The sequence below is a fragment of the Salmo salar genome, chromosome 12 (genome assembly GCF_965601325.2).
Source record: "Salmo salar chromosome 12, fSalSal1, whole genome shotgun sequence".
NCBI lineage: Eukaryota > Metazoa > Chordata > Actinopteri > Salmoniformes > Salmonidae > Salmo > Salmo salar.
In genome coordinates, this window is record NC_138302.1 from 27,272,373 (window position 1) to 27,297,706 (window position 25,334).

The 25,334-nt window shown below is 44.8% G+C and overlaps 1 protein-coding gene across 8 annotated transcripts in view; it reads left to right on the top strand.

Moving 5' to 3' along the window:
* LOC106588706 (regulating synaptic membrane exocytosis protein 1) overlaps nucleotides 1-25,334 on the top strand; it is a 203,930-nt gene that overhangs the window by 37,405 nt on the left and 141,191 nt on the right. For 6 of the 8 annotated variants that reach the window (XM_082958799.1, XM_082958803.1, XM_082958802.1 and 3 more), the window contains exons 3-15: nucleotides 10,503-10,807; nucleotides 12,024-13,030; nucleotides 17,629-17,669; nucleotides 18,385-18,495; nucleotides 19,151-19,250; nucleotides 19,882-20,005; nucleotides 20,597-20,643; nucleotides 20,772-20,887; nucleotides 22,020-22,150; nucleotides 22,500-22,671; nucleotides 23,472-23,625; nucleotides 24,010-24,069; nucleotides 25,115-25,268. In XM_082958799.1, coding sequence (XP_082814925.1) covers nucleotides 10,503-10,807; nucleotides 12,024-13,030; nucleotides 17,629-17,669; nucleotides 18,385-18,495; nucleotides 19,151-19,250; nucleotides 19,882-20,005; nucleotides 20,597-20,643; nucleotides 20,772-20,887; nucleotides 22,020-22,150; nucleotides 22,500-22,671; nucleotides 23,472-23,625; nucleotides 24,010-24,069; nucleotides 25,115-25,268 — 2,522 coding nt within the window. Of the gene's footprint in view, nucleotides 1-10,502; nucleotides 10,808-12,023; nucleotides 13,031-17,628; nucleotides 17,670-18,384; nucleotides 18,496-19,150; nucleotides 19,251-19,881; nucleotides 20,006-20,177; nucleotides 20,235-20,596; nucleotides 20,644-20,771; nucleotides 20,888-22,019; nucleotides 22,151-22,499; nucleotides 22,672-23,471; nucleotides 23,626-24,009; nucleotides 24,070-25,114; nucleotides 25,269-25,334 lie in introns of all 8 variants that reach the window. The other 2 variants (XM_082958806.1, XM_082958800.1) reach the window with 2 other exon arrangements.

The following is a 25,334-nucleotide window of genomic DNA, read 5'->3' on the forward strand; positions in this document are numbered from 1 at the left end:
GTCTGGGGCTGTTTTTCATGGATAGGACTAGGCCCCTTAGTTCCAGTGAAGGGAAATCCTAACACTACAATGACATTATAGACGATTCTGTGCATCCAACTTTGTTGCAACAGTTTGGGAAAGGCCCTTTCCTGTTTCAGCATGACAATGCCCCCGTGCACAAAGTGAGGTCCATACAGAAATGGTTTGTCAAGATCGGTGTGGAAGAACTTGATTGGCCTGCACAGAGCCCTGACCTCAACCCCATCAAACACCTTTGGGATGAATTGGAACGCCGACTGCGAGCCAGGCCTAATCACCCAACATCAGTGCCCGACCTCCCTAATGCTCTTATGGCTGAATGGAAGCAAGTCCCTGCAGTAATGTTCCAACATCTAATGGAAAGCCTTCCCAGAAGAGTGGAGGCTGTTATAGCAGCAAAGGGGGGACCAACTCCATATTAATGCCCATAATTTTGGAATGAGAAATCGACAAGCAGGTGTCCACATACTTTTGGTCATGTTGTGCAGGTGCAGCTTGTTCATTGTAGTTAAACAAAATTGATATTTGACTCAAAATGGCCTCAATCATAATCAGATGTATTGACTTCTATACTAGCAGCATATAAGTCACAGTAACTCACAAAACATTGATATTGTCGTGATAAATCGCGATTCACCCTGTGCCGAATAATCACATTCCCAAAATAGACACAGAGACACGATGCAGTACACAGCATTGTCCTGCAGAAGGCATTACAGTTACATGGTGATGCCTGACAAAATGTGTGCCAACCACTCATTTTGGTATTACTAAACCTCTCCCTTCTCCCCAGCCTGTCCTCATAGTAATGTTGTGTTATAAAAGTCACATTTCTGTATCTATAATAGCTCACCAAACAGCAGATATTAAAAGCAGGGTCTGTGTTCATAAAAGAAAACTCAGAGTGCTGATCTAAGGTCAGGCCCCCCCCCCCCCCCCCCCCCCCCAACGTGCCATTGGAACACAGGAGTGATGGTTGCTGATAATGGGCCTCTGTACGCCTATGTAGATATTCCATAAAAAAATCAGCCGTTTCCAGCTACAATAGTCATTTACAACAAAAACAATGTCTACACTGTATTTATGATCAATTTGATGTTATTTTAATGGACAAAAAATTTGCTTTTCTTTCAAAAACAAGGAAATTTCTAAGTGACCCCAAACTTTGAATGGTAGTGTATATATTGTATTATAAGCTAGACAGGAAGTTATATATAGGGTTGTGTAAGATGATGTATCATGTTGCTCTTGTCCCCATTTCCTGTTCCTGCATGACACTGTGACACAAAGGTCATGTGTCATGCCGACGTCACATGACTGATATGTTGAGTCATGCATGTTTGCTGTCAAACTCCCTCTGTGTTTCACCACTGTTGCACCTCTAAACAGGTTGTATCACTGAATAGACTGTGTATTAAAAGTGTGTATTGTGGATTTTGCTCATGTGTATTAACAAACGTTTACACCATTCCCTCACTCCTTTTTCCTCTTTCTCTTTTTCCTTCCTCCCTTCTCATGTTCCATGAACCTATATTTGACCTCTGTCTCTCTTTCTCTGTCCACTCCTCCACTGCATCCCTCTATCCTTCCCTCTGCTTCCTCCACTCCCTCCCTCACTTCCTTTTCACTTTCTCACTGCTACCTGGACTACATGCCACTACAGGAGGACAAAGTGGTTAGCATCTTTTCTGTCCTCTCTACTGTACTGTGAATACAACCTATGTGTCCCTTTGAAAATCCCCCAATGGCTGCGTTCCAATCCCAAAGTTTTGACCCCCTTCCCTCCTGCCCTGTAGACTTCCCCTTTTAAGTGGACTGGATTTGTGTGAGTGATATGGCATAAACTACTATAGTCCTATGCCAAGCCTTTTTGCTGTTGGCAAGGTCGAGGTATATTCCTTTGTTACTAAAACCTAGCTCACACAAATCCAAGAAGTGGGTGTCCACAAAGGCTGAAGTGAAGGGAGTAAATGATCAGATTGGAACGCGGCCAAAGCGTTTAAATCCACCTATGGATTAATGACTTAAAGCGAACAGAATGATTCCCTGACAGTTCAGTCCAGGCTAGCTTTTCTCTAATACTAAAAGGCTAGCCTTTATCCTTGGACTTCCACACACATACTGTATCTGTCTGTAGTCCAGATTCCAGACTCTGGGCATGAGCAGATAGTCATAGGGACCATTTTGCCTTGAGTAGAAATAAATGCGATTAAATACTATCTCTGTCTATCACTATGGTATTTTACCATGGACTTCCCCAAGCATATCTGCCTGTAGTCCAGTCCACACTAATGTGGACATTTGGTAGTGCAGTACTAGAGACTGTTTAATCTTCAGTAAGGATATCTGGGTAAAAACGTTGACTAATTCTGAATCCATTGTCTGTCTCTTCCTCTTGCAAAGTGTCTCATAGTGAAGGACAGGGTAAGGCCTGCTGGGTAATGGAGTTTTTGCATGGGTCACTATATCTGTAGTTCTTTAATGTCACACTTCAGCTGCAATTTGGGAAGCGGGCGAGCATGAGCCATGCCTGGCTGTCTGGGTGGGCATTCCTAGACACCCATGGATGGGCACCCCCTTACACAACTCCTCTCTCTATGGCTGTAGGCATGGCTGTGCCAGGGGGAACTGGGTATAATATACAAGATAGGGGGAAACATGGGGTACAAGGGCACAGGGTGTTTGTTGGGGGCTACAAGGGCACAGGGTGTTTGTTGGCACGCAGAAGCACCTTATCTTACTATAAGACCCTTGTTGTGACTGCAGAGGGAATGTGCACACTTATGCCCGTGCATGCTTTACCTGCCTGTCTGTGATGAGCATACAGACCTGCCCCTGCCACTGGGAGACGGGAGGGGAGGCCGAGGCTGGGTTCCAATTTGTACACTTGCCACCTTCCCCTCTGCACTTGTCCACTCCAAGTAAGGAGAAAACAACCAAAAATCCTTTTGCTTCTAAAGCACAGTTTTGTTCACAAGCGTCCTATCTTTTCAGATTCGGATCTGAGGGGAAGTCGACAGGGGCAGAGGGGAAGGATGCAAGTCTTTGGATTGGACCCTGCAGCTGCTTAAGACAGTGGACTGGGGTCAGGGGTGGAGGGTGTAGGCTAGGACCCCATTCCTAGTCCCTCATAGCCCTCGCCTCTCCCTGTCAGCATCTGTCAGTGTTGTCTACGTTCAAATATCAAGACTTCCACACCTTAGCCCAGCTAACAGACTTACACTGTCACTGTTACAGTACATGCCAAGCCTTTAAATCAAAACCCCTGGGTTCGTCCCTTTGTGTGTGTGTCTATGTGTGTGTGTCTATGTGTGTGTGTCGGTTTTATTATTTCTGTATTAATTAACTGCGGTGTGTGGGTTGTCTATGTTTCTAACGGGTATTTAATTCAATTGTGGTAGATATGACTAATTCTCAGAGACACTGTTTGGTTAACCTCCACAATTCCTTCAGTTGATGTCTCAATTAACATAAATTTGAATAACGTATATATTCTGTAGTCTAAATAATGGTCAAATGACATTTATTTCATCATATTACGATACAAACACAGTTATAAATGTACAATTTTCACAAATAAAATAATTTATCATGTTATATTCTTCACAGACAAGAGACTAGTTAGTCCCCCCGAGTCGAGTTGCTTTCACTTGTCTTGGTGTATTAATTGCAGAGTGTTTGTTTATGTGTGTTTAATGTCATCTCCAGATGGCTGCGAGAGAAAGAAAGCGAGAGAGAGAGAGAGAGCGAGAGAGAGAGAGAGAGAGAGAGAGAGAGAGCGATAGAGAGAAAGAGAGAGATAGAGAGGGAATGAGCGAATCAGAGCCAATCTGTCTCCTCTTTCTGTAGTGGAGACTCACATACACACACTAATGTACACAGACACGAATATGCAAACACCTCTTTACTGCTTGGACAAACCAGACGCACGCACAGACACACGCACTCACACCGGACACACACATACACACACACCAACTCTCCCACTCCCACACTGCATCGAGCCGACACTGCACTTTTTACAGGAAGGGAATGCACTTCATAATCTCTGTCAGGTTTCTCAGCATTGGATGACTAACCCAGCGGTCTGCCATAAAACATTACTGTAATGCCTTTTATAAAATAACAATAGCGGTGACAGTACCAGGATCAGTTTGGGGTTACAGAAAGGCCTATACAAACAGTATGGGATAATAATACTAGAAGGGTTTCTGTTGTGTCCTTAGCAGTATTGGCTTCTATAGGGTAGAATGCCATTCAGTCTAACACTGAACTGTCTTGTAGTTCACAGGGCTCGGCTGCAGAAGGAAGCCAAGACCTATTCCTAGTTGATCTATAGCCTTATTTACACAAATGGAGCATTATCGTGTTTTGTGGTCGTCTTTCTTCCTCGTCTGTAGGATTTACCATTCCCTGACGGATGGTAGTTTTCTGCCAGGCACTGCTGCCTCCCCATATGTCAATCTGTCGTTGAGGGCTGTACTGAGCGCGCTCACTGAACACTTTATTCTCCATTCCACCACCCTGGGCCTCCATCTATTCCACCCAGTTAAGGGAAAAGACGACGTTTACAGAATTCCCAGCTATTCCCGCCGCCGCCGTGCCCGCTGTTACTGTCGCTATCCCCACCTCCCCTGTTTTGGCAACAGAAACGGCTGGATAGAGTGTCTGAGATGGAGATGATGGAGGGGCGTGGGGTAGAAAAGAGCGTGTTGATTAATGACGGCTGTAAGATGTCGCCATTCGTCAAGTCGGTCTGCCTCGTCAGGTGGGTTGCTGGTACGAGGAAGGCGGTGGTTTGTTCGGCAACGCAGGTTGTGTAGGATTGAGGTTGTTCTAACGTTGGTTAAACGTTGTATTTTGGTTTTTGCTGTTAGTCTTTTTCAGTCAAACTTTTTTGACAGTGCCTGCCGCTGACATGGTTTAAATCAGTCATAAACATGACTTAAGACCTGTCATTTGTTGTCGTGCCCTTTTATGGCTAATCCATTTAGAGTTGGCTGCAGGTGATACTGGGTAGATATGTGTTGTGATTTAGGTTAGTCTTGTAGCCCATATGAGGGTCGTTAGTTTGTTTGAGGATGATGATCTATTATGATGTCACAGAGGAGGCCACACAGTTCGTTTAGCTCCCCACTAACTTGCTGTTCCCAGTCTTGGCATTGTTAGTACAATCTCTCTCTCTCTCTCTCTCTCTGTACTCAATGACTTGGTTACCATGGTGAACTGCATTCTGTTAGGCAGGGTGAGATTGGTGCAGTAACACATTAGAAATGGCATTGCTCATACTCAAGACACACACACATTCGTTTTACTGTCGTTGTGGAGACGAAACAGTTGATTTCCATTCAAAATCCTATTTTGGTCTGTGTTAGGAACCCCACCCTATTGTGTGACACGTAATATGTGAAGGGCTTCCTTGCTTGCTGCTTAAGCATGGTTAGTGTGTGATGGCAGCCAATCAGACGGCTCGCTCAAGAAGCAGCCCACTGTGGTGTCACCTCCAGTTCATCGCACCGCGTCCTGTGGAGTGCCATGTGTCAGTGTATGTGTGTGTGTGTGTGTGTGTGTGTGTGTGTGTGTGTGTGTGTGTGTGTGTGTGTGTGTGTGTGTGTGTGTGTGTGTGTGTGTCTGGGCTGTATTTCCTTGTGTGCGTGCTGCTTGAATACGATCTCATTCAAGGATTAACCATCGGATTAATTTCTTTCGTCTTCCTCAACCATGAGAAAAAAAGCTCCCTATTTACTGTGAAATGTAAACTGGACCTTTTTCCTTCATCAATTCTTTGCTATAGAGTCTAAAATGTTAACATTTCTTATGTCCTCTTTGAGAGGCATGCAAATATTGACCGCGTCCCTAAATGGATATTTGAAATGATGGCCTTAATACTGTCACTATAGGCCTACCTAATATATACTTTACCTTCCTGGTCTGATAAAAAGGGATTTCCCAGAATGCACTCTGAATGATTGATAATGTTAATGATAATCACCAAACAGCTGAATAATTAAGGGGAGGGAGTATAAGGGATATGGTTTAGCGGTAGCATAGCCTACCGGCCCTGTGCACGGCTGCTATCTGAAACCGGCTGGCTGGTATTGTCCTGACTGATGATGATGTTGAATAATGGTGAGGAGCTGAGGGGATTAGCTGCGGTCTACTCCAATCTAACCTGCCTTAGAACAGAGAGAGAGTGTGTGAGAGAGAATGAGAATGAGAGTGAGAGAGAGAGAGTATGTGTGTGAGTGAATGTAAGTGTGAGAGTGTGAGAGAGAGAGAGAGAGTGAGCGAGAAAGAGAGAGAGTATGTATGTGTGTGTGTGTGTGTGAGAGAGAGAGAGAGAGAGAGAGAGAGAGAGAGGGAGAGATTGTATGTACTGTATGTATGTGTATGTGTGTATTAGAACAACTGAATGTGTGTGTGTGTCCAGCTCGACAGCTGTGGGCCACAGCTGCACACAGCTGATTTACTTTAGATTAGTGTGGCCTGGAGCCAAACAGAGGATTCAATCAGGGTACTGTAGGCACGATGCGCGCCGGTTCGCTAAAAAGCTAACCGCAAGCTGACTGCTAAAGTAACTGTCCATTCGACCAACCATCAAAGAGCAGGTTTCACATAAGGTGGTGTTTTGGGATGCAAACAAAGACTTCTAAACGACAATACAAGGAATAGTACTTTCCCTCCATTTTGGATTTGTACCATCGTTCTAGACCGTGGGATTATACACTTGAGAAAAGATAAATCTGTTTTTCTCTGCGTTGGGAGGGAGGCGATTTTCAGTAGCCATGGCTACATGTGAGTATGGAACCTTTCTTTGATGTTGCTGTTGTTCCATTTAGGGTTGTTGTTCGTAGGACGGTCAAATAGCTGACTTGAGTTGACCAATGATTTCTACCAACAGTAGGCCATTTTTATATATTTGTTATTATTGGGGTGGCAGGTAGCCTAATGGTTAGAGCATTGGACTTGTAACCGAAAGGTTGCAAGATCAAATCCCCGAGCTGACAAGGTAAAAATCTGTCGTTCTGCCCTTGAACATGGCAGCTAGGCCGTCATTGAAAATAAGAATTTGTTCTTAACTGACTTGCCTAGTCAAATAAAAAATATACTATTGTGAACAGCAATCAGTTGATGCACCTGTATATCTGTGACTTGTCCTCTCAAATCATGGTCTTCCACAGTGTTATGTTCAGATTGATGCCAATTTCCTAGCTTTCACTTACATCTTTTCTTCAGGGCCGATACTGTAACCAGTTATTGAATTAAGAATGTTCTTCTGGTACCTGTTGTGGAACGATAAATAGCTTATGGTGGATATTGTAGCTGGCTTTCCTTGCTGGCCAGTTAATGTTCTGTGGCATCATCCGCTGTGGGAGATTAACAGCCTTGTCCGCCATAGGCAACATGCTACTGCTTTCTCCATGGTAACGACATCCCATCCATATCAAGCCTACTCTGTTTAACTAGATACTGCGTTCATATTGGATCATCTTTTAAACATTTGTAGCCTTGTAGAATATGTTGAATTTTCTCTAGTGGTAACAGTATTATTACAAATATGGGATATTTTTTGGGCTGTTTCCTTATCTCAATGTGTAAGTAAAATGCTGTGATGTTTCACAGAGCGCATTGTAACCTACAATGAGCGTATAAAACATTAAGAACACCTTCCTAATATTGAGTTGCATCCTAACAGCCTCAATTCGTTGAACTCTCCAAGGTGTCGAAAGCGTTCCACAGGAATGTTGGCCCATGTTGACTCCAATTCTTCCCACAGTTGTGTCAAGTTGACTGGATGTCCTCTGGGTGGTGGACCATTCTTGATATACACAGGAAACTGTTGAGCGTGTTGCCGTTCTTGACACAAACCGGTGCGCCTGGTACCTACTACCATACCCCATTCAAAGGCACTTCAATCTCTCGTGTGCCATTCAGAGCGTGAATGGGCAAGACATACACAATCCATGTCTTAAATGTTTCAAGGTTTAAAAATCCTTCTTTAACCTGTCTTCTCTCCTTCATCTACACTGATTGTAGTGGATTTAACAAGTGACATCAATAAGGGATCATAGCCTTCACCTGGATTCACCTGGTCAGTGTATGTCGTATGTCAGTGTATGGCGTGGGGTGGGGAGGGGGATCGTGGGGTGGGATGGGGAAGCGTGGGGGGAGGGGGGAGCGTGGGGGGAGGGGTAGCGTGGGGGAGGGGGAGCGTGGGGTGGGATGGGGGAGCGTGGGGTGGGAGGGGGGAGCGTGGGGTGGGAGGGGGGTGCGTGGGGGAGGGGGAGCGTGGGGTGGGATGGGGGAGCGTGGGGTGGGAGGGGGGAGCGTGGGGGAGGGGGAGCGTGGGGTGGGATGGGGGAGTGTGGGGTGGGGGAGCGTGGGGTGGGATGGGGAAGCGTGGGGGGAGGGGGGAGCGTGGGGAGGGAGGGGGAGCGTGGGGGGAGGAGGTTCTAGGGTATTTTAAGAAACCTTGATCCCCTGTCTGACAGATGAGCTATCACCAATACTCAATCAGAGTCAAGAGACTAAAATAAAACATGAGAAAGAACATAACGCTGTGACTAATACTTGCTTGTGTCTTACTAAGATCCTCTATCTGTCTGTGCCTGTTTGTAGTTCTGTCACCAGTCCTGCCCTCTCCTTGCCTGTATAACAATGACCTATTGTCTGTCGAAAATACTCCAAGCTAAAATACTCCAAGCTAAAATACTCCAAGCTAAGCCAACATTTCGCTAGCGTCCCACCCACGGTTCACACTATTCAACAGCCAGTGAAAAATCAGAGCGCCAAATTCAAAACCACAAAATGTCATAATTCAAAGTTCTCAAACATACAACTATTTTACACCATTTTAAATATACACGTCTCCTTAATGCAACCACGTTGTCCGATTTCAAAAAGGCTTTACGGCGAAAGCATAAAGTTAGATTATGTTAGGACAGTTCCAACACAAGAAAAACCACACAGCCATTTTCCTAGCAATACAGGCGTCACAAATACCAGAAATTCAGCTATTATGCACTATCCTTTGACGATCTTCATCAGATGACACTCCTAGGACATCATGTTACACAATACATGCATTTTTTGTTCGATCAAGTTGATATTTATATCTAAAAACAGCCTTTTACATTGGCGCGTGATGTTCAGAAAATATTTTGCCTCCAATACTGCCGGTGAATCAGCACAACAATTTACAAAAATACTCATCATAAACGTTGATAAAATTCTAAACTGTTATTCCAAGAATTATAGATGAACATCTCCTTTATGCAACCGCTGTGACAGATTTCAAAAAAGCTTCACGGGGAAAGCACACTTTGCAATAATCTGAGTACTGCGCTCAGAAAAATACACTAGGCAATACAGATACCCGCCATTTTGGAGTCATCTAAAATCATAAATAGCATTAGAAATATTCACTTTACTTTTGATGATCTTCATCAGAAGGCACTTCCAGGAATCCCAGGTCCACAATAAATGTTGTTTTGTTCGATAAAGTCCATAATTTATGTCCAAATAACTCCTTGTTGTTTCCACGTTCAGTAAGCTACTCCAAGTGTAGGAAGCGCGGCCAAAATGTCATGACGAAAAGTAAAAAAAAGTTAGATTTACATTCGTTCAAACATGTCAAACGTTGTATAGCATCAATCTTTAGGGCCTTTTTAACTTAGAACTTCAATAATATTCCAACCAGACGATTCCAGTGTCTTGAAAAACATTTTGGAACACAGCTTCCTCATCACGTGCATGCGCGCCAATGAACTCATTTGCTTTCCTGAGTCAACAACTTCCAACTTCCTCTGTTCGCTCTCTGTTCATCATAGACGCCACAAACAACTTTCTAAAGACTGTTGACATCTAGTGGAAGCCTTAGGAAGTGCAAAATGAACCCTAAGTCACTATGTGTTCGATAGGCAATGACTTGAAAGGACTACAAGCACCAGACTTCCCACTACCTGGTTAGATTTTTCTCAGGTTTTTGCCTGCCATATGAGTTCTGTTATACTCACAGACACCATTCAAACAGTTTTAGAAACTTCAGAGTGTTTTCTATCCAAATCTACTAATAATATGCATATTCGGCCCGAGTAGTAGGCCGTTTAATTTGGGTACGTTTTTCATCCGGCCGTGAAAATACTGCCCCCTACCCTAGAGAAGTTAAAAAGTGGACTGCAATGGATATGTGACAACATCTGCAACCCCATGAGTCTTCTGATGTTAACCTCATAGAAATATAATTAGATGTCTATAGTATTGAGGTATTGTATAGTATTATGCATTCTCTGTCTAAGAGACAATGTTAGGGTCAATTCCATTTCAATTCAGTCAATTCAAGGTTTGCTTTTCAATTAAGAAAATAGGAATCGGAAATGGAATTGACCATGCTCTCTTTCTCTCTATAGATATAGGCTACTTCTGCATACTGTACATGTATGTAATAGCTAACCTCCTCATCTACTCCTTCACCCCTGTAGGTAATGTGGGTATGCAACCTGTGCCGTAAGCAACAGGAGATCCTCACCAAATCAGGAGAATGGTTTTCGGGGCCGGGGGCGAGGCAGATGAGCCTGGGTGGCGGCCTGAACGCCCCGCCCACGGGGGGTGACACCCAACGGGGGGACAGGAAGCTACTCCGCTCCAGGTCCCAGGCCCCGCCCTCTTCCAGCGGTAACGCAGGGGCGGCACCCAACGGAACGCATCAGCCGCCAACGGTACCGGCCAAGGGAGCGTTGGACACCATGCCGGCGTCACGCGCTCGGAGCGAACCACCACGAGACAAGTAGGACATCATTGACACAAACGCTCTAATCCCCAAAACACTTTCACCTGTCCTCTCACAATCCCTGCTTTCACCTCTCTGGCTGTAGAGGCTCAAACCAGAGTCTACGTCACTGTATTGGTTATCTAGGGTCCTGTTTTGATTGCTGATAGTACTTAGTATTGTTGTAAATGCCACTTTGTACAAGACTTTCTCTCATCCACTCTACTATTATCACCTCCCCTTAATCCCTTTGATTGTAGACACTTAAAGGAATAATCCACTCGAAAAGTAGCTTTTGGTATTTATTTTTTTTACTTCCTAAGATGCGTTTTGCGTCATCATGATGATGTGGCAAGTTACAATTAGCTTCTTGAAAGTCCTATATCTTGAAAACTTAATTGCTGACATGCAAAACATTTTGGGACTTTATCAGAGTCTAGTTATTGAATATCCTGGGCCTCTTCTAGATGATATGGTAGTTTTTATATTGGGTCTTTTTTATTGTTGTATATTTGAGTCGTGTTCAAGTTAGTCCTCTTTAATATATTTGACTTTGTTGTGATTGGATGAATTAGGCTAATGCAGCATCTGTTTTGTCTAACAGGGTCTTGTTGACACCGTCAGTTTACACATGTTTACTCATTTGTCTCATTCAACATTGGACATACTTTGGTCATATTTTCTCCGCGTTTGACAGGAACTCAAATCCTCTGATGTTGGGAGTGACCCATTTTCGGTGTGTGTTGTGGTATATGGGTTGCAGCACTTGATTTTTTAATCCCCACTGGATCAAAAAGAATGGTGCTGTCCAAGCTTAGCCAAAGCAGAAGCTGGGTTACATGTTTTATTCTTGAAAGGTCCATGATTAATATATTTTGTTTTGTGTCTAATGGGTAAGTCCATTTCGGTCCGGCCTGAATGCATCACTCAAAATGCTGGCCCTATTCCACACTGTTGTTGGATGATCCATACCCAGGTTAACCATCAGTAGAAACATTTTCCCATGGAAAGAGAATCTCATTTTAGTTCTGTACATATTCTTCCATTTTGAATTATTTCCCTGTCTTTATCATCATTGCTTTCATTCAACCAGTAATAACTGGTACTGACCATAATTTGTCCAGTATATCTGAGTAGGCTTTTTTGTTCTTACTACATGGTATTATGTTAACAAAACAACAAGTGTGTAATGTTATATCAATGTCCATTATGGTCACCTTTCTCTTCTCTTCAGGAAAAGACCTGTGTCCCTCCATGAGCAGAACGGTAAGCCCGGTGGTCTGGGTCGTGGTAGAGGAGGCCGGGGACCCCCAGGGAAGCTTCAGACCGTGGCCTCCCAGGAGGAGTTCTGTGGTCCTGGGGACATAGACTGGCGGGACGGCCGGCACCTGGAGAAGGTCCGCTCCCATGACTACCCTGACGGTGGCGACCAAGGAAATCGCCCCGACCTCCGGAGACGCCCCCCGGAGGAGGATGAGCTGGAGCGCAAGCGGCGCCAAGAGGAGGAGTTCCAGACGCGTTACCGCAGCGACCCCAACCTGGCGCGTTACCCGGTCAAGCCGCAGAAGGAGGAGCAGGAGATGCGCATGCACGCCAAGGTGTCGAAGGTGCGCCACGAGCGGCGCCACAGCAACAACGCCATCAATGAGGTGGGGCTGGAGGGCGGGGGAGGGAACATGGGGGATGTGCCTGAGAATCGTCTCCGGAGGGGTGGCGGTGGGGGTGGTGGAGAACCGGACCGCAAGGCATCCTTGGAGAACCACCGCGCCTACTCCATGGACAGGACTGTAGGGGGTGGTGGGGGTGGCGGAATGGGGCAGGGACCCCAGGGAGGTCCCCCCCTCCTCAAACAGAACCAGAACCACGGACCTCTTCAACCATCTGGTGGTGGCCCACGAACGGGCCCCCATCCTGGTGCTCCTCACCCCCACCAAGGACCTCCCCCTCCAGCAGGCTGGGACCCCCCTAAGGGACCCCACTCCAGCCAGCTGGAGCCCAATTCCCAGGCAGCCATGATGCACAAGGCTAGGAGGGAGAAGTCCGGGGACAGCCTGCTGCGGAAGGACTCCCAGAGCTCGGACCAGTCGGAGTCGCTGCGGCCGCCCCCACCCAGGCCCTACAAGAGCAAACGGGGCGTCAACAAGAGGCAGATGTCTATCAGCAGCTCAGAGGAGGAGGGCGCCTCCACGCCCGAGTACACCAGCTGTGAGGACGTGGACATGGAGAGCGTCAGTGAGAAAGGTCAGATTACTGCTCTCTCTCTCTGTTAGCTCTTCTCATGTCAATATGATTGGTCACGCATTCAGATATTTTAACATTGGAAGAATGATCAAATCTGCTACCTGTGTGGAGAGTGTCAGCAAGAAAGGTCTGATTCTTCAGCTTTCTATCAGATCTAATCATCTATATTAGCTGGTTTTGTGACAGTGTTGTCAGAGATTGTCAGAGATTACGACATTGGTGGAATGATCAAACTTTCGTTAGATTTTATGGTTTTAAGGTCACCTGTCGGGTGTCGCTACTAATGCAATATTCTTTCTTTACTTTTTTGTTATCAAAATCGCTTTGCTCTAGGTTTCCATAAAAATAAAGAATTTCAATGTTTACTGGGACTGTATCTCCCTGCCTATAATGTGCTATAGCCTTGACTCGGTACAACACTGTCATTCACCTCTGAAGCCAAACCCTATTGCTTCCCGTTCTGGAACAGGACAGGACAGCTCTCTTATTTAGGAAACGTCCTGTGATTTAGGCCAGCAGATTTGGCAGAATTAGGTCAGTGGCTAGTCGGCTAACGCTACGTAAAGCTTCCCCGCCAAACACCGGTTGCATCCTGCCGTTAACGGATAAAATATCATCGAGTTTGGGTGTCACCATTGTGGCCGGCCGCATGTTCAGTTTTGGCCTCTCGCTTGCTCACGCCGGCCTGCAACAGCTTTGCAATTCACTCTTCTTGACTAAATTAAACTATGCTATTTTAGCGGTTAGCGTGTCGACGGGGGATGCCATGACGACGGTTGTTGTTTTGTTTATCTGTGTACTCATCTCACTCACCACTAACCACCACCACTGGTCGCTCCAGGCCAATCCCAATCCCAAATTAGATTATCAGATTAGGTTAACACATGGGAATAGGGTGTTTAATGGGGGCGACAGGCGGAGAAATAGTTAGAAAGTTAGCTGTCATAGCTAGCAAGTGTTTAGCAGTGTTTACTTTAGGAGTACGCCAGTCCCAATCCAGCATGGGATTTACTTTTGATGTTGTCCGCGGTAAACAAATTCAGAGACAGGACAAGACTAAACGCTAAATGTAGCTAAGTGAAGTGTAACTCAGCTGTGAAAGCCTGGGTTCATGAGGACAATGCATGTCCAATGAATACTGCTTCATTATATTATTTTTGGATAAAGTATTGATGGTATAGATGGATATATGGTTGGTTAATCTAAAATCTTACAACGAGACAATTCGGTCAACCTCCGTGTTGTTGTGTGTTTTTCATTTACAGTAAAACACTTGAACTGCTCCAAATTGTAAGCGAGGGTACAGATACACCCTAAACCTACTTTACATGCTATTTAGTAGACCTGCGAGACAGCTTTACTGTTGCAATCAAACCAGTCAAATGAGATAGTAAAACGTTTATGCCATGTAGTCTAATATCTTGCTGGGAGGTTAGCAGTTTGAATACGCTCCTGATGCAGGCTATATTTTGCAAAATTAACTAGGGCCTTTATAAAAGCCCAAGGATGACACCTTTATGAAATTAAGTATCTATTTAAAGATGCATTTGGGATTGATTTAGGAGCTAAGAGTGTATTTTGGGATTGAATAAGGAGCTAAGAGTTTGCTGTTTACAGTTTACATTTACATTTACATTTAAGTCATTTAGCAGACTCTCTTATCCAGAGCGACTTACAAAATGGTGCATTCACCTTATGATATCCAGTGGAACAACCACTTTACAATAGTGCATCTAAATCTTTTAAGGGGGGGGGGGTTAGAAGGATTACTTTATCCTATCCTAGGTATTCCTTAAAGAGGTGGGGTTTCAGGTGTCTCCGGAAGGTGGTGATTGACTCCGCTGTCCTGGCGTCGTGAGGGAGCTTGTTCCACCATTGGGGTGCCAGAGCAGCGAACAGTTTTGACTGGGCTGAGCGGGAACTGTGCTTCCTCAGAGGTAGGGGGGCCAGCAGGCCAGTGGTGGATGAACGCAGTGCCCTTGTTTGGGTGTAGGGCCTGATCAGAGCCTGAAGGTATGGAGGTGCCGTTCCCTTCACAGCTCCGTAGGCAATCACCATGGTCTTGTAGCGGATGCGAGCTTCAACTGGAAGCCAGTGGAGAGAGCGGAGGAGCGGGGTGACGTGAGAGAACTTGGGAAGGTTGAACACCAGACGGGCTGCGGCGTTCTGGATGAGTTGTAGGGGTTTAATGGCACAGGCAGTTAAAGGAGGGAGTGGCGATTCAGCCAGTCTGATTGGTTGGCTTCCTCAAAAATGTCAAGTAGTGGAAGATAATATAGTAAGGAGGAAATGACAGGAGAAACCAGACCTAAGGTTCATTTTAGTGTTGATGCTAATTCTTCAGTGTGTTTTTAGACAGTGTGTGTTTGTGTGTGTAGGCCTATCCATCTGCGATGCCCTCCTGATGACCTCCTGATGATCTCCTTTAGGTCAAATCACAGAATTAAATAGAACACTATAATATACAGTACAATGTATATAATAACACTGTGATACATTGTTATGGATCAAATAAATTATAAATACATTATTCACAGAATGGTTGTCCTGTCAGATTAGTGTAAAACCTGCAGCATTGATATCTGACCTTACTACACGGTCAGGGTGAAGTGAAATCTGAACCTGGATCAGCCTCTAACATTGACCAGATATATCCCTGTTAATAGAAATAGATTCAGGATGAGAGGGGATAGTCTCCAAATTCTCTATGTTTTTTGTAACTGTGACCATTTGACCTGAGTTTTTACAGGTACATACAGTAAACATTGATTTTGAATAGCTAAACATTCATCATCGGTAGTTATTATTAGCCCGTTAGTACCCAGAAAAGAAGTGCTCCAGATCGTGTGATCTGATGTACAATATTCATCTGCTAAAAACAGAAAAAGGGCACAGTCAGCACTTTGAATCGAGGAGTCAGCAGGAATGCTTTGAAGTAGTTCCCCCATTGCACTTTAAAATTTCAAACAGTTGAGTTGCACCCCTCAACTTTACCCCTTACATCCTCTCTCCTCTCCTCTCCCTCCTCTCCTGACCACTTACTTTCCCTTAGCTCTTTATACACACGTCTCTGATCAGTGTCCAAGCTGGCTATGGTCCGTGCTGTAGGTTCAGGGACTTGTCCCTATTTCTAAAGTCCTACACCAAAGTCCCCATCTAATTTTATTCTGCTATTCTGTTGACGTCATCCATTGAAGACTTAAAAGGGTGGATGAGGCCTTGAAGGAGGTATGAGGCTTTGGAGGACGTGTGGGACTGGGTCGATGGGTAGAGCTGGTCTGGACTGAAGTGTGGCCATTCTCCAGTCTCTCTGTCTCGCCACCATCTGTCAGTATGGCTGGTAATGAGAGTTGGGCGACAGACGGACGAGGTCCCAGTTTGTCCCCTTGTCTCCTGGGTGTTGGATTGAGTTGACTTAGTCTGACGACGACTGAAACTGACTTTCTCGCTTTAGCTTGAACCTCTCTCTCTCCATCTCTAACTATCTTTCTGTTTATCTTATCTATCTGTATCTCTCCCTCGCTCTCTCAATTCAATTTCAATTTAAGAGCTTTATTGGCATGGGAAACATATATTTACATTGCCAAAGCAAGTGAAATAGATAATAAACAATAAAAAATGTACAGTAAACATTTCACTTCCAAAAGTTCCAAAATAATAAAAACATTTAAAATGTCATATTATGTCTATATACAGTATTGTAATGATGTGCAAATAGTTAAAGAACAAAAGGGAAAATAAATAAACATAAATATAGGTTTGTTTGTTCTTCACTGGTTGCCCTTTTCTTGTGGCAACAGGTCACAAATCTTGCTGCTGTGATGGCACACTGGTATTTCACCCAATAGATATGGGAGTTTATCAAAATTGGATTTGTTTTCTAATTCTTTGTGGGTCTGTGAAATCTGAAGGAAATATATTATGTGTCTCTAATGTAGTCATACATTTGGCAGGAGGTTAGGAAGTGCAGCTTCCACCTAATTTTGTGGGCAGTGTGCACATAGCCTGTCTTCTCTTGAGAGCCAGATCTGCCTTCGGCGGCATTTCTCAATAGCAAGGCTATGCTTACTGAGTCTGTACATAGATTTCCTTCATTTTGGGTCAGTCACAGTGGTCAGGTATTCTGCCACTGTGTACCCCCTGTATAGGGCCAAATAGCATTCTAGTTTGCTCAGTTTTTTTGTAAATTCTTTCCAATGTGTAATCATTTTATTTTTGTTTTCTCATGATTTGATTGGGTCTGATTGTGTTTCTTTCCTGGGGCTCTGTGGGGTCTGTTTGTGTTTGTGAACAGAGCCCCAGGGCTCTTCTCCAGGTTCATTTCTCTGTAAGTGATGGCTTTGTTATGGAAGGTTTGGGAATCGCTTCCTTTTAGATGGTTGTAGAATTAGCGGGTATCGGCCTAATTCTGCTCTGCATGCATTATTTGGTGTTTTACGTTGTACAAGGATATTATTTTTTCCAGAATTCTGCATGCAGAGTCCGTCTAACTCTCTCTATCTCTCACTCTCTTCATCACTTTCTGTTTATCTTATCTATCTGCCTCTCTCTCTCTCTCAACTCTCTCTCTCTCGCTTTCTCTCTCTCTCTCTCTCCAGGTGATTGGGACTGCCATCCTCTGGATCCTGCTGTGTGGCATGTAAGTTTCAGGAGAAAGTGACAGATTTAGGTTTTGCTTAAGCTGACTCAACTCAGACTCACCACCCTAGGACACACACACACAGACACACACACACAAATGCACGCATAGACACACACACACACACACACACACACACACACACACACACACACACACACACACACACACACACACACACACACACACACACAAACACGCGCAGACACACACACACACACACACACACACACACACACACACACACACACACACACACACACACACACACACACACACACACACACACACACACACACACACACACACACACACACACACACACATTCTGCCCTATTAGTTTCATTCCCTGCAGTGTCTGAGTAAGTGTGTGGGCGTACTCTACCCACCATTCATTACTAAATATAGATTCTTACAACATTATAAACAGTCCAGTCTAGACATAATTGCTTAGAGTGTAAATTGATATAGTATGTGTTTATTGTGGATGGGCAAGTCCCTCCTAGTTGGCCTGGGTGGGAGAGTTGTCTTCATAAGGGGAGCGAGGGTCTTTCTTTCCCTCACTTGTTTTACCTTTCTTACCCTCGCTCCTCTCCCTCTATGTCGCTACCTATATCCCCTCTCTACCACACCCCCCTCTCCGTCTCTCCCTCTTTGCCTCTCTCTCTGTCTGATGGAATTAAATCTCCCCCTCTCCCCTACTCCCCCTCTACAGCATCCAGTGACATGGCAGCCATCCAAGGAGGGCGACCACTTAATCGGACGCATCACTCTGAGCAAAAGGTCGGCCATGCCCCGCGAGGCAGGCTCCTTACTAGGGCTAAAGGTAAGAGGGAATCACTAGCTGCATCCCTTTCAATTACTGTAGTATTACCACATTAACCGCTGTATATTGTATCCTGAGACCGTTGGGTGTAGGACATCAGAGCCCCAGGCTGTGTGATGGTGTATTGTTAAAGGATGTGTATGATAAAGGAAGTATGGGAAAACGACCACACTAACCACTGTCTATCCCTGTGTACTGAGCCAACCCGGGTCTCTAACGTCTGACCTCCACATTAGGCAGCCTCGCGGTTAAGAGCGTCGGGCCAGTAACCCAAAGTTTGCTGGTTTGAATCTCCGAGCCAACTAGGTGTGGGAAAACAAATCTGTTGATGTGCCCTTGAGCAAGGCACTTAACCCTAATTGCTCCTGTAAGTTGATCTGGATAAGTGTCTGCTAAATGACTCAAATGTAAGTGATGCTAGTGTACTATCCACAGAAGTATATAATAAAGGAAACTATGGGGACGTACTGTAGATTTGTACTCAGCTGAGACAGTATCCAGATTGTCATACCGTCATACTGACCTTGTACCTTACCAGGATATTCGGTGATACTGGCACTGAACACAAGGGGCAGTGTTTTAATTACACTGTTATCTCTATGTACTGAGCTCTTGGTCTTGTGACTGAACTGCCCTTGTTCTGTTTCCCTTCTAGGTTGTGGGTGGGAAGATGACAGAGAACGGGAGACTGGGGGCCTTCATCACCAAAGTCAAGAAAGGAAGTCTGGCGGACATTGTTGGCCACCTACGAGCTGGTAAGAAACGTAGAAAAAAACATTCAGGCATTCAGGGTTATCTGCTGGAGAAGTGTTGCACATCAGTCTGGTAGCTCTGTGAGATTGTCTGTGGGTTCTTTTTGAGCTGCGAAAATCTCCCATTTCTACGTGAACACTGTTTGTGTTGTGAACAGAGGTTGTTCAGTAAAGCTCCAGGCTGGGTTGAAAAAAATAGAGGTTAAGACAACGTAATAATTCCATGCGCCAGCGTTAGAAAATAAACACATTCATTTGACCAGCGCTGTTGCTGATTCTACAGAATTAGCTTTGAAAACGTTACCAGTGGTCGGGACATCAAGCAATAAAGTGGCTGTAGATAATTTGAAAAACATTTAAATGAATAGAATGACAGTTAAACAATTCTGCTTTAGTTTGCTGAGTACACTGCGATTGTGTTTATTTTCCACTTTGATGGTGAACTTTCTGTACCGGTACCATTCACTTCTAGTCATTTTCACTCCGGCGCTGGTCCAATGATTTTTGTTTTTTATCTAACACTTCTGCATGGAATTATTACATTGTCTTAACCTTTGTTATCTTTAACCTAGGCTCCATGCCTACCCATGAATCAGCTGTTTTAATGTCGGCCATCTTGTTTCCTGTTTTCAAGGTGATGAGGTACTGCAGTGGAACGGGAAGTCGTTGCCGGGAGCAACCAAGAAGGAAGTGTACAACATCATTCTGGAATCCAAGGCGGAGCCTCAAGTGGAAATAGTTGTCTCAAGGCCTATTGGGTAAGACTGACTTCCTGTGTGAAATGCTAAATTCCCATTTTGGAATCGTTGTGCGACACACTGCAACTATTTTGGACTACTATTACTATATTGCGACTTTTGTGTGCCCTTTTTTGACTATTTCTAATTTTGAAGTGAAATGTTGACGGCCATTGTCTTCTTTGCCTAAAAGATCTATCCACCGCATCATTTCCAATAACTTCTTGAGAAAGGTGTATAGAGCGTATCAGTAAGTACATACGTATTGCGGACATAGTGACCGCTATGTCGTACGGTAGTCCTTCCCTGAGGCCTAACCCTGATGTAACCCCTAACATCCTAGACCTTAGAAAACCCTTATAAGGCAAGTTCCCTCTCTTCTCTCAACCCATACGTCTCTCCCCTGTGTGGGTATGAACTACCTGCTCTCTAACCCAACACCCAGTTTGTGTACGTGTCTGTGTTTTTCCTTTTCGATACAAACAAACATACGATTGAGGTATTGTATGTGCTGGCACTCTGTATCAAATGAGGATTGGTGATGGCTGTTGATCAGTGGCTATTGCAGAGGTCTGTGCAGAGGTTTGATGTAATCTTCCTCCCATCTTACAGAGACATACCAAGAATTCCAGAAACATCACATCCTCCTTTAGAATCAAGTAAGTGTCAACAAAGCTTTGGTTTACCTTGATGAACAATACGACATAGTTAATTGGTGTTAGTATACAGTACTGTCTACCCACTGAGTTGTTTGAGTCTTTCACATCCTGGTTCTTTCCCCTGGCAGCGGGCTCTAGTTCCTTTGAGTCTCAGAAGATGGAGCGTCCATCCATATCTGTCATGTCCCCCACCAGCCCTGCTACCCTCAGAGCCCTCCCCGTCATCCTGCCTGGACAGCTCTCTGTGAGTACTGGATATATGCTGGATCTACACTGGACTGTACTGGACTATACTGGACTGTAATGGACTTGACTGGACTGTACTGGAATATACTGGACTATACTGGACTGGACTGGATCTGCACTGGACTGTACTGGAATATACTGGACTGTACTGGACTGTACTGGACTATATTGGATCTATACTGGACTATACTGGACTGTAATGGACTTGACCGGACTATACCGGACTATACTGGACTGGACTGGACTGGACTATACTGGACTGGACTGGACTATACTGGACTATACTGGACTATACTGTATCTGCACTATACTGGACTATACTGGACTATACTGGACTGTACTGGACTGTAATGTACTATATTAGATCTATACTGGACTGTACTGGACTATTCTGGACTATACTGAACTGTACTGGACTGGACTGTACTGGACTATACTGGACTGTACTGGACTATTCTGGACTATACTGAACTGTACTGGACTATACTGGACTATACTGGACTATACTGAACTATACTGGACTATACTGGACTATACTGGACTATACTTGACTGTACTGGATCTACACTGGACTATACTGTACTGGACTGGACTGGACTGTACTGGACTATACTGGACTGTACTGGATCTACACTGGACTATACTGGACTGTACTGGACTGTACTGGATCTACACTGGACTATACTGGACTGTACTGGACTTGACAGGTCTATACTGGACTGTACTGGATCTATACTGGACTATACTGAACTGTACTGGATCTACACTGGACTATACTGGACTATACTGGACTGTACTGGATCATACTGGACTGTACTGGACTATACTGTACTGTACTGGACTGTACTGGACTATACTGTACTGGATCTACACTGGACTATACTGGACTGTACTGGACTGTACTGGACTATACTGGACTGTACTGGATCTATACTGGACTATACTGGACTATACTGGACTGTACTGGGGGGGCATGGATGGACGGACGGATTTACGAACAAACAACCAGACAGATTGATAGATGGCCTATATTGCACTTTTCACAATGTCCTGTGTAATCCACAACCAATGGTCTACTCTAACTGGATTCATTCAGTCACATGAATCTCTTCCCATGATGTTGTTCCTAGGTAAAGCTGTGGTATGACAAAGTGGGCCATCAACTGATCGTCAACGTCCTTCAAGCCATAGACCTACCCCCCCGACCGGACGGGCGACCCAGGAACCCCTACGTCAAGATGTACTTCCTCCCTGACCGAAGGTAAACCGCTCTCATATTACTAGGGTTAACATTAAGTACTTCTTATACCTGTGTGAACACACAGTAATTACTGAAGTATATTACCAGTATAGGGGTTCAACGTTGTACATAAACTGATCTTTTTTTTAATGTAACTTTAACCAATATACCTTAAACACACTGTTAACACTTCCTGTCTTATGTAGTTTTCTGTTATATTTCACCATCCTCGTAGGGAGTCACAGACCCTTATATGGGGACAGTATGTGACAGATACATACATGACTCGCTGACTTCCTTTGACTCTCCTTCTAAGGTTCGTCTTCCCTCTCCTAACATTCCTCTGCCTTCTCCCCTGTCATGTTCCCAGTGATAAGAGCAAGCGCAGGACCAAGACGGTAAAGAAGAGCGCTGGGCCCAAGTGGAACCAGACGTTCCTGTACTCCCACGTCCACCGCAGAGACTTCAGAGAACGCATGCTGGAGATCACTGTCTGGGACCAACCTAGAATACAGGAGGAGGAGAGTGACTTCCTGGGAGAGGTAAGATACACACACGCACGCACGCACGCACACATACATACATACTGTTTATAGTACATGTGAATTATATCTTCATGTGTGTGTAAATTATTACTGTTCTCAGATTTTTATTTCATAGATTTTAGATGTGTATGAATGTTTTGCTGTTTTGCTAAATGCTATACACCCATTGGTTAGCTGGAATGGAATGTTCGTGTCCTGTATATTTGACTGTGATATGTGGTTGTCTTACCTAGCTATCTTACCTAGCTATCTTACCTAGCTATCTTACCTAGCTATCTTACCCCTAGCTACCTTACCTAGCTACCTTACCTAGCTACCTTACCTAGCTATCTTACCTAGCTATCTTACCTAGCTACCTTACCTAGCTACCTTACCTAGCTACCTTACCTAGCTACCTTACCTAGCTACCTTACCTAGCTATCTTACCTAGCTACCTTACCTAGCTACCTTACCTAGCTACCTTACCTAGCTATCTTACGATAAATGCACTCACTGTAAGTCATTCTGGATAAGATCTCTTTGATCATTTCTTTAAACAATAAAAGCTCATTTAAAAACATTTGTGAAAATGAATATATAGCGTTTTGAAATGAAACTCTTCATAAACATACAGTATACACAGAAAACAAAACACACACACATTCATTTGCACGTATCCACACACACTTGCAAACTCAAACACGCACAGAGAACCACAGATGGACACCATCATGTCCTCTATGCTGACATTGTCTTGTTCTGTATGTCTCTCACTTTCTCTCCTCCTCCTTCTTCCCTCTCTTCCCTCTCACTCCTAGATCCTGATAGAGCTGGAGACTGCCCTGCTGGACGACGTTCCTCACTGGTATAAGCTCCAGACCCACGACGTGTCCTCTCTACCTCTGCCCCAGCCATCCCCTTACCTCCCGCGCAGACACACCTCTCACGACAACCCCAGCAAGAAACTACAGAGTAAGTCTTGTGTGTGTGTGTGTGTGTGTGTACAGTATATACATTATGTGTGTGTGTGTGTGTGTACAGTATATACATGATGTGTGTGTGTGTGTGTTTGTGTGTACAGTATATACATTATGTGTGTGTGAGTGCGTGCGTGTGTGTGATGTATTGACACTGACCTCGGCATATAGATTCTCCCTGCTACAGTATGCCAAGATGAGCTTCCTATGAACTTGTCTCTTGTGTGTGCGAGATCGATCGCAACTGCCATGGAAATTCTCAACACTACAGTGTGTAAACTCTCTACCCTACTGCGTGTAAACCCTCTACCTTACTGCGTGTGTGTAACCCTACCTTGTGTGTGTGTGTGTGTGTGCGTGTCTATCCACTGTTGTGCAGGGTCCCATCGCATCATTGACACAGAGTTTGATGATACAGGTATAGCGGTAGTATCTGAAGGTGGGTGGGGGGCATGGTTACTGTTACCCAGCTTCAAGTAGTGAGAGTCCAGCACTGAAGGAGAGAGGTGCGACCACTTTATAGCTCCCCTCATACCCCGGCCTATCTGGCCTCTCTAACCACGGGCTACTTCATTTGATCCCAACTGACAACCTCAGAGATGTTTTACATCGGGGAAAAACGTCATTGGTTCCCAATTTTACCCCACACTTTGGATTTAACTCTGATTTAAAACAGGCAGGGGTACTTCTACCAGCCCTTTGTAATACTAACGTATACTACAACGATACTATGGTATTACTACAATTCTATTATAGTATGTGTTCTACCATGATACTGTACACAGCCTTTCTCCTCCTCTGCCGGACCGTAGTAATGCAGCTTGTAGAGAAGATCCACTGGGAGCACTGAGTGCATGGAGCTATAGAGCCGTGTTGTCGCTGTCCATTCCACTGACGCTGTCACCTGCATGTCTGGTAGTAGAGCCTGAAGTAGTAGTGATTCCGTACAAGACAAGGATACGGTGTATAAACCAGTGCCTGATTCACACCATAGGGCCAACATGAACTGTGCTGTTCTGGCTCGGCTATTTCAAAAAGGGTATAAGGCTACTTAGCCTGGGTGCCAGACAGTTTCTGCCTTAGCCGAGTTGCCGTTGCAAGCTGTCAATGGGGCAACTTTGTGGAATGCAGAAACAGTCCGGTACACAAGTTAGCTCAATACCTGGTGTAACTATCCAATGCAACTCTTCAAATGTAACCAAAAAACTTCCAGTGTAAAATACCACACTATGATGTGCTACAGTTTGCAGTCTGTATCATTTGTCCTCTCAGCTCCTTCACGTGGCATGGGTTTGACTAGACTAGAGCTGTTATGGGCGACTGTATTAATAGAAGCTGAGCACCAGCATGATCTCTGTAGTTTTGGGAAAACCAAGCGTTCACCTGAAGGCGTAGGGAATGTTGAGTGGCGTAGCTCAACACTGACACATTTTGTCAGCAGGTAACATGCTACGACTGCTGATTCCTCCTCCGTATGTGTGTAGGTGCAGAGCGTAACTCGAGGGAGAGGGAGAGGAACAGCACCCTGACTGTCCCAGAGCAGCAGAGACTGGCCCAGCACCGCTCCAGATCTGTGTCCCCTCACCGTGAGGACATAACAAGGGCCCGCTCCCGCCCTGCACACGTCCCCATGCAGAGGTAGCTGCAGTTTCTGTATCACGCAGTTATACCTAAACTAGTCTCGCGTAGCCATACATCGGAATC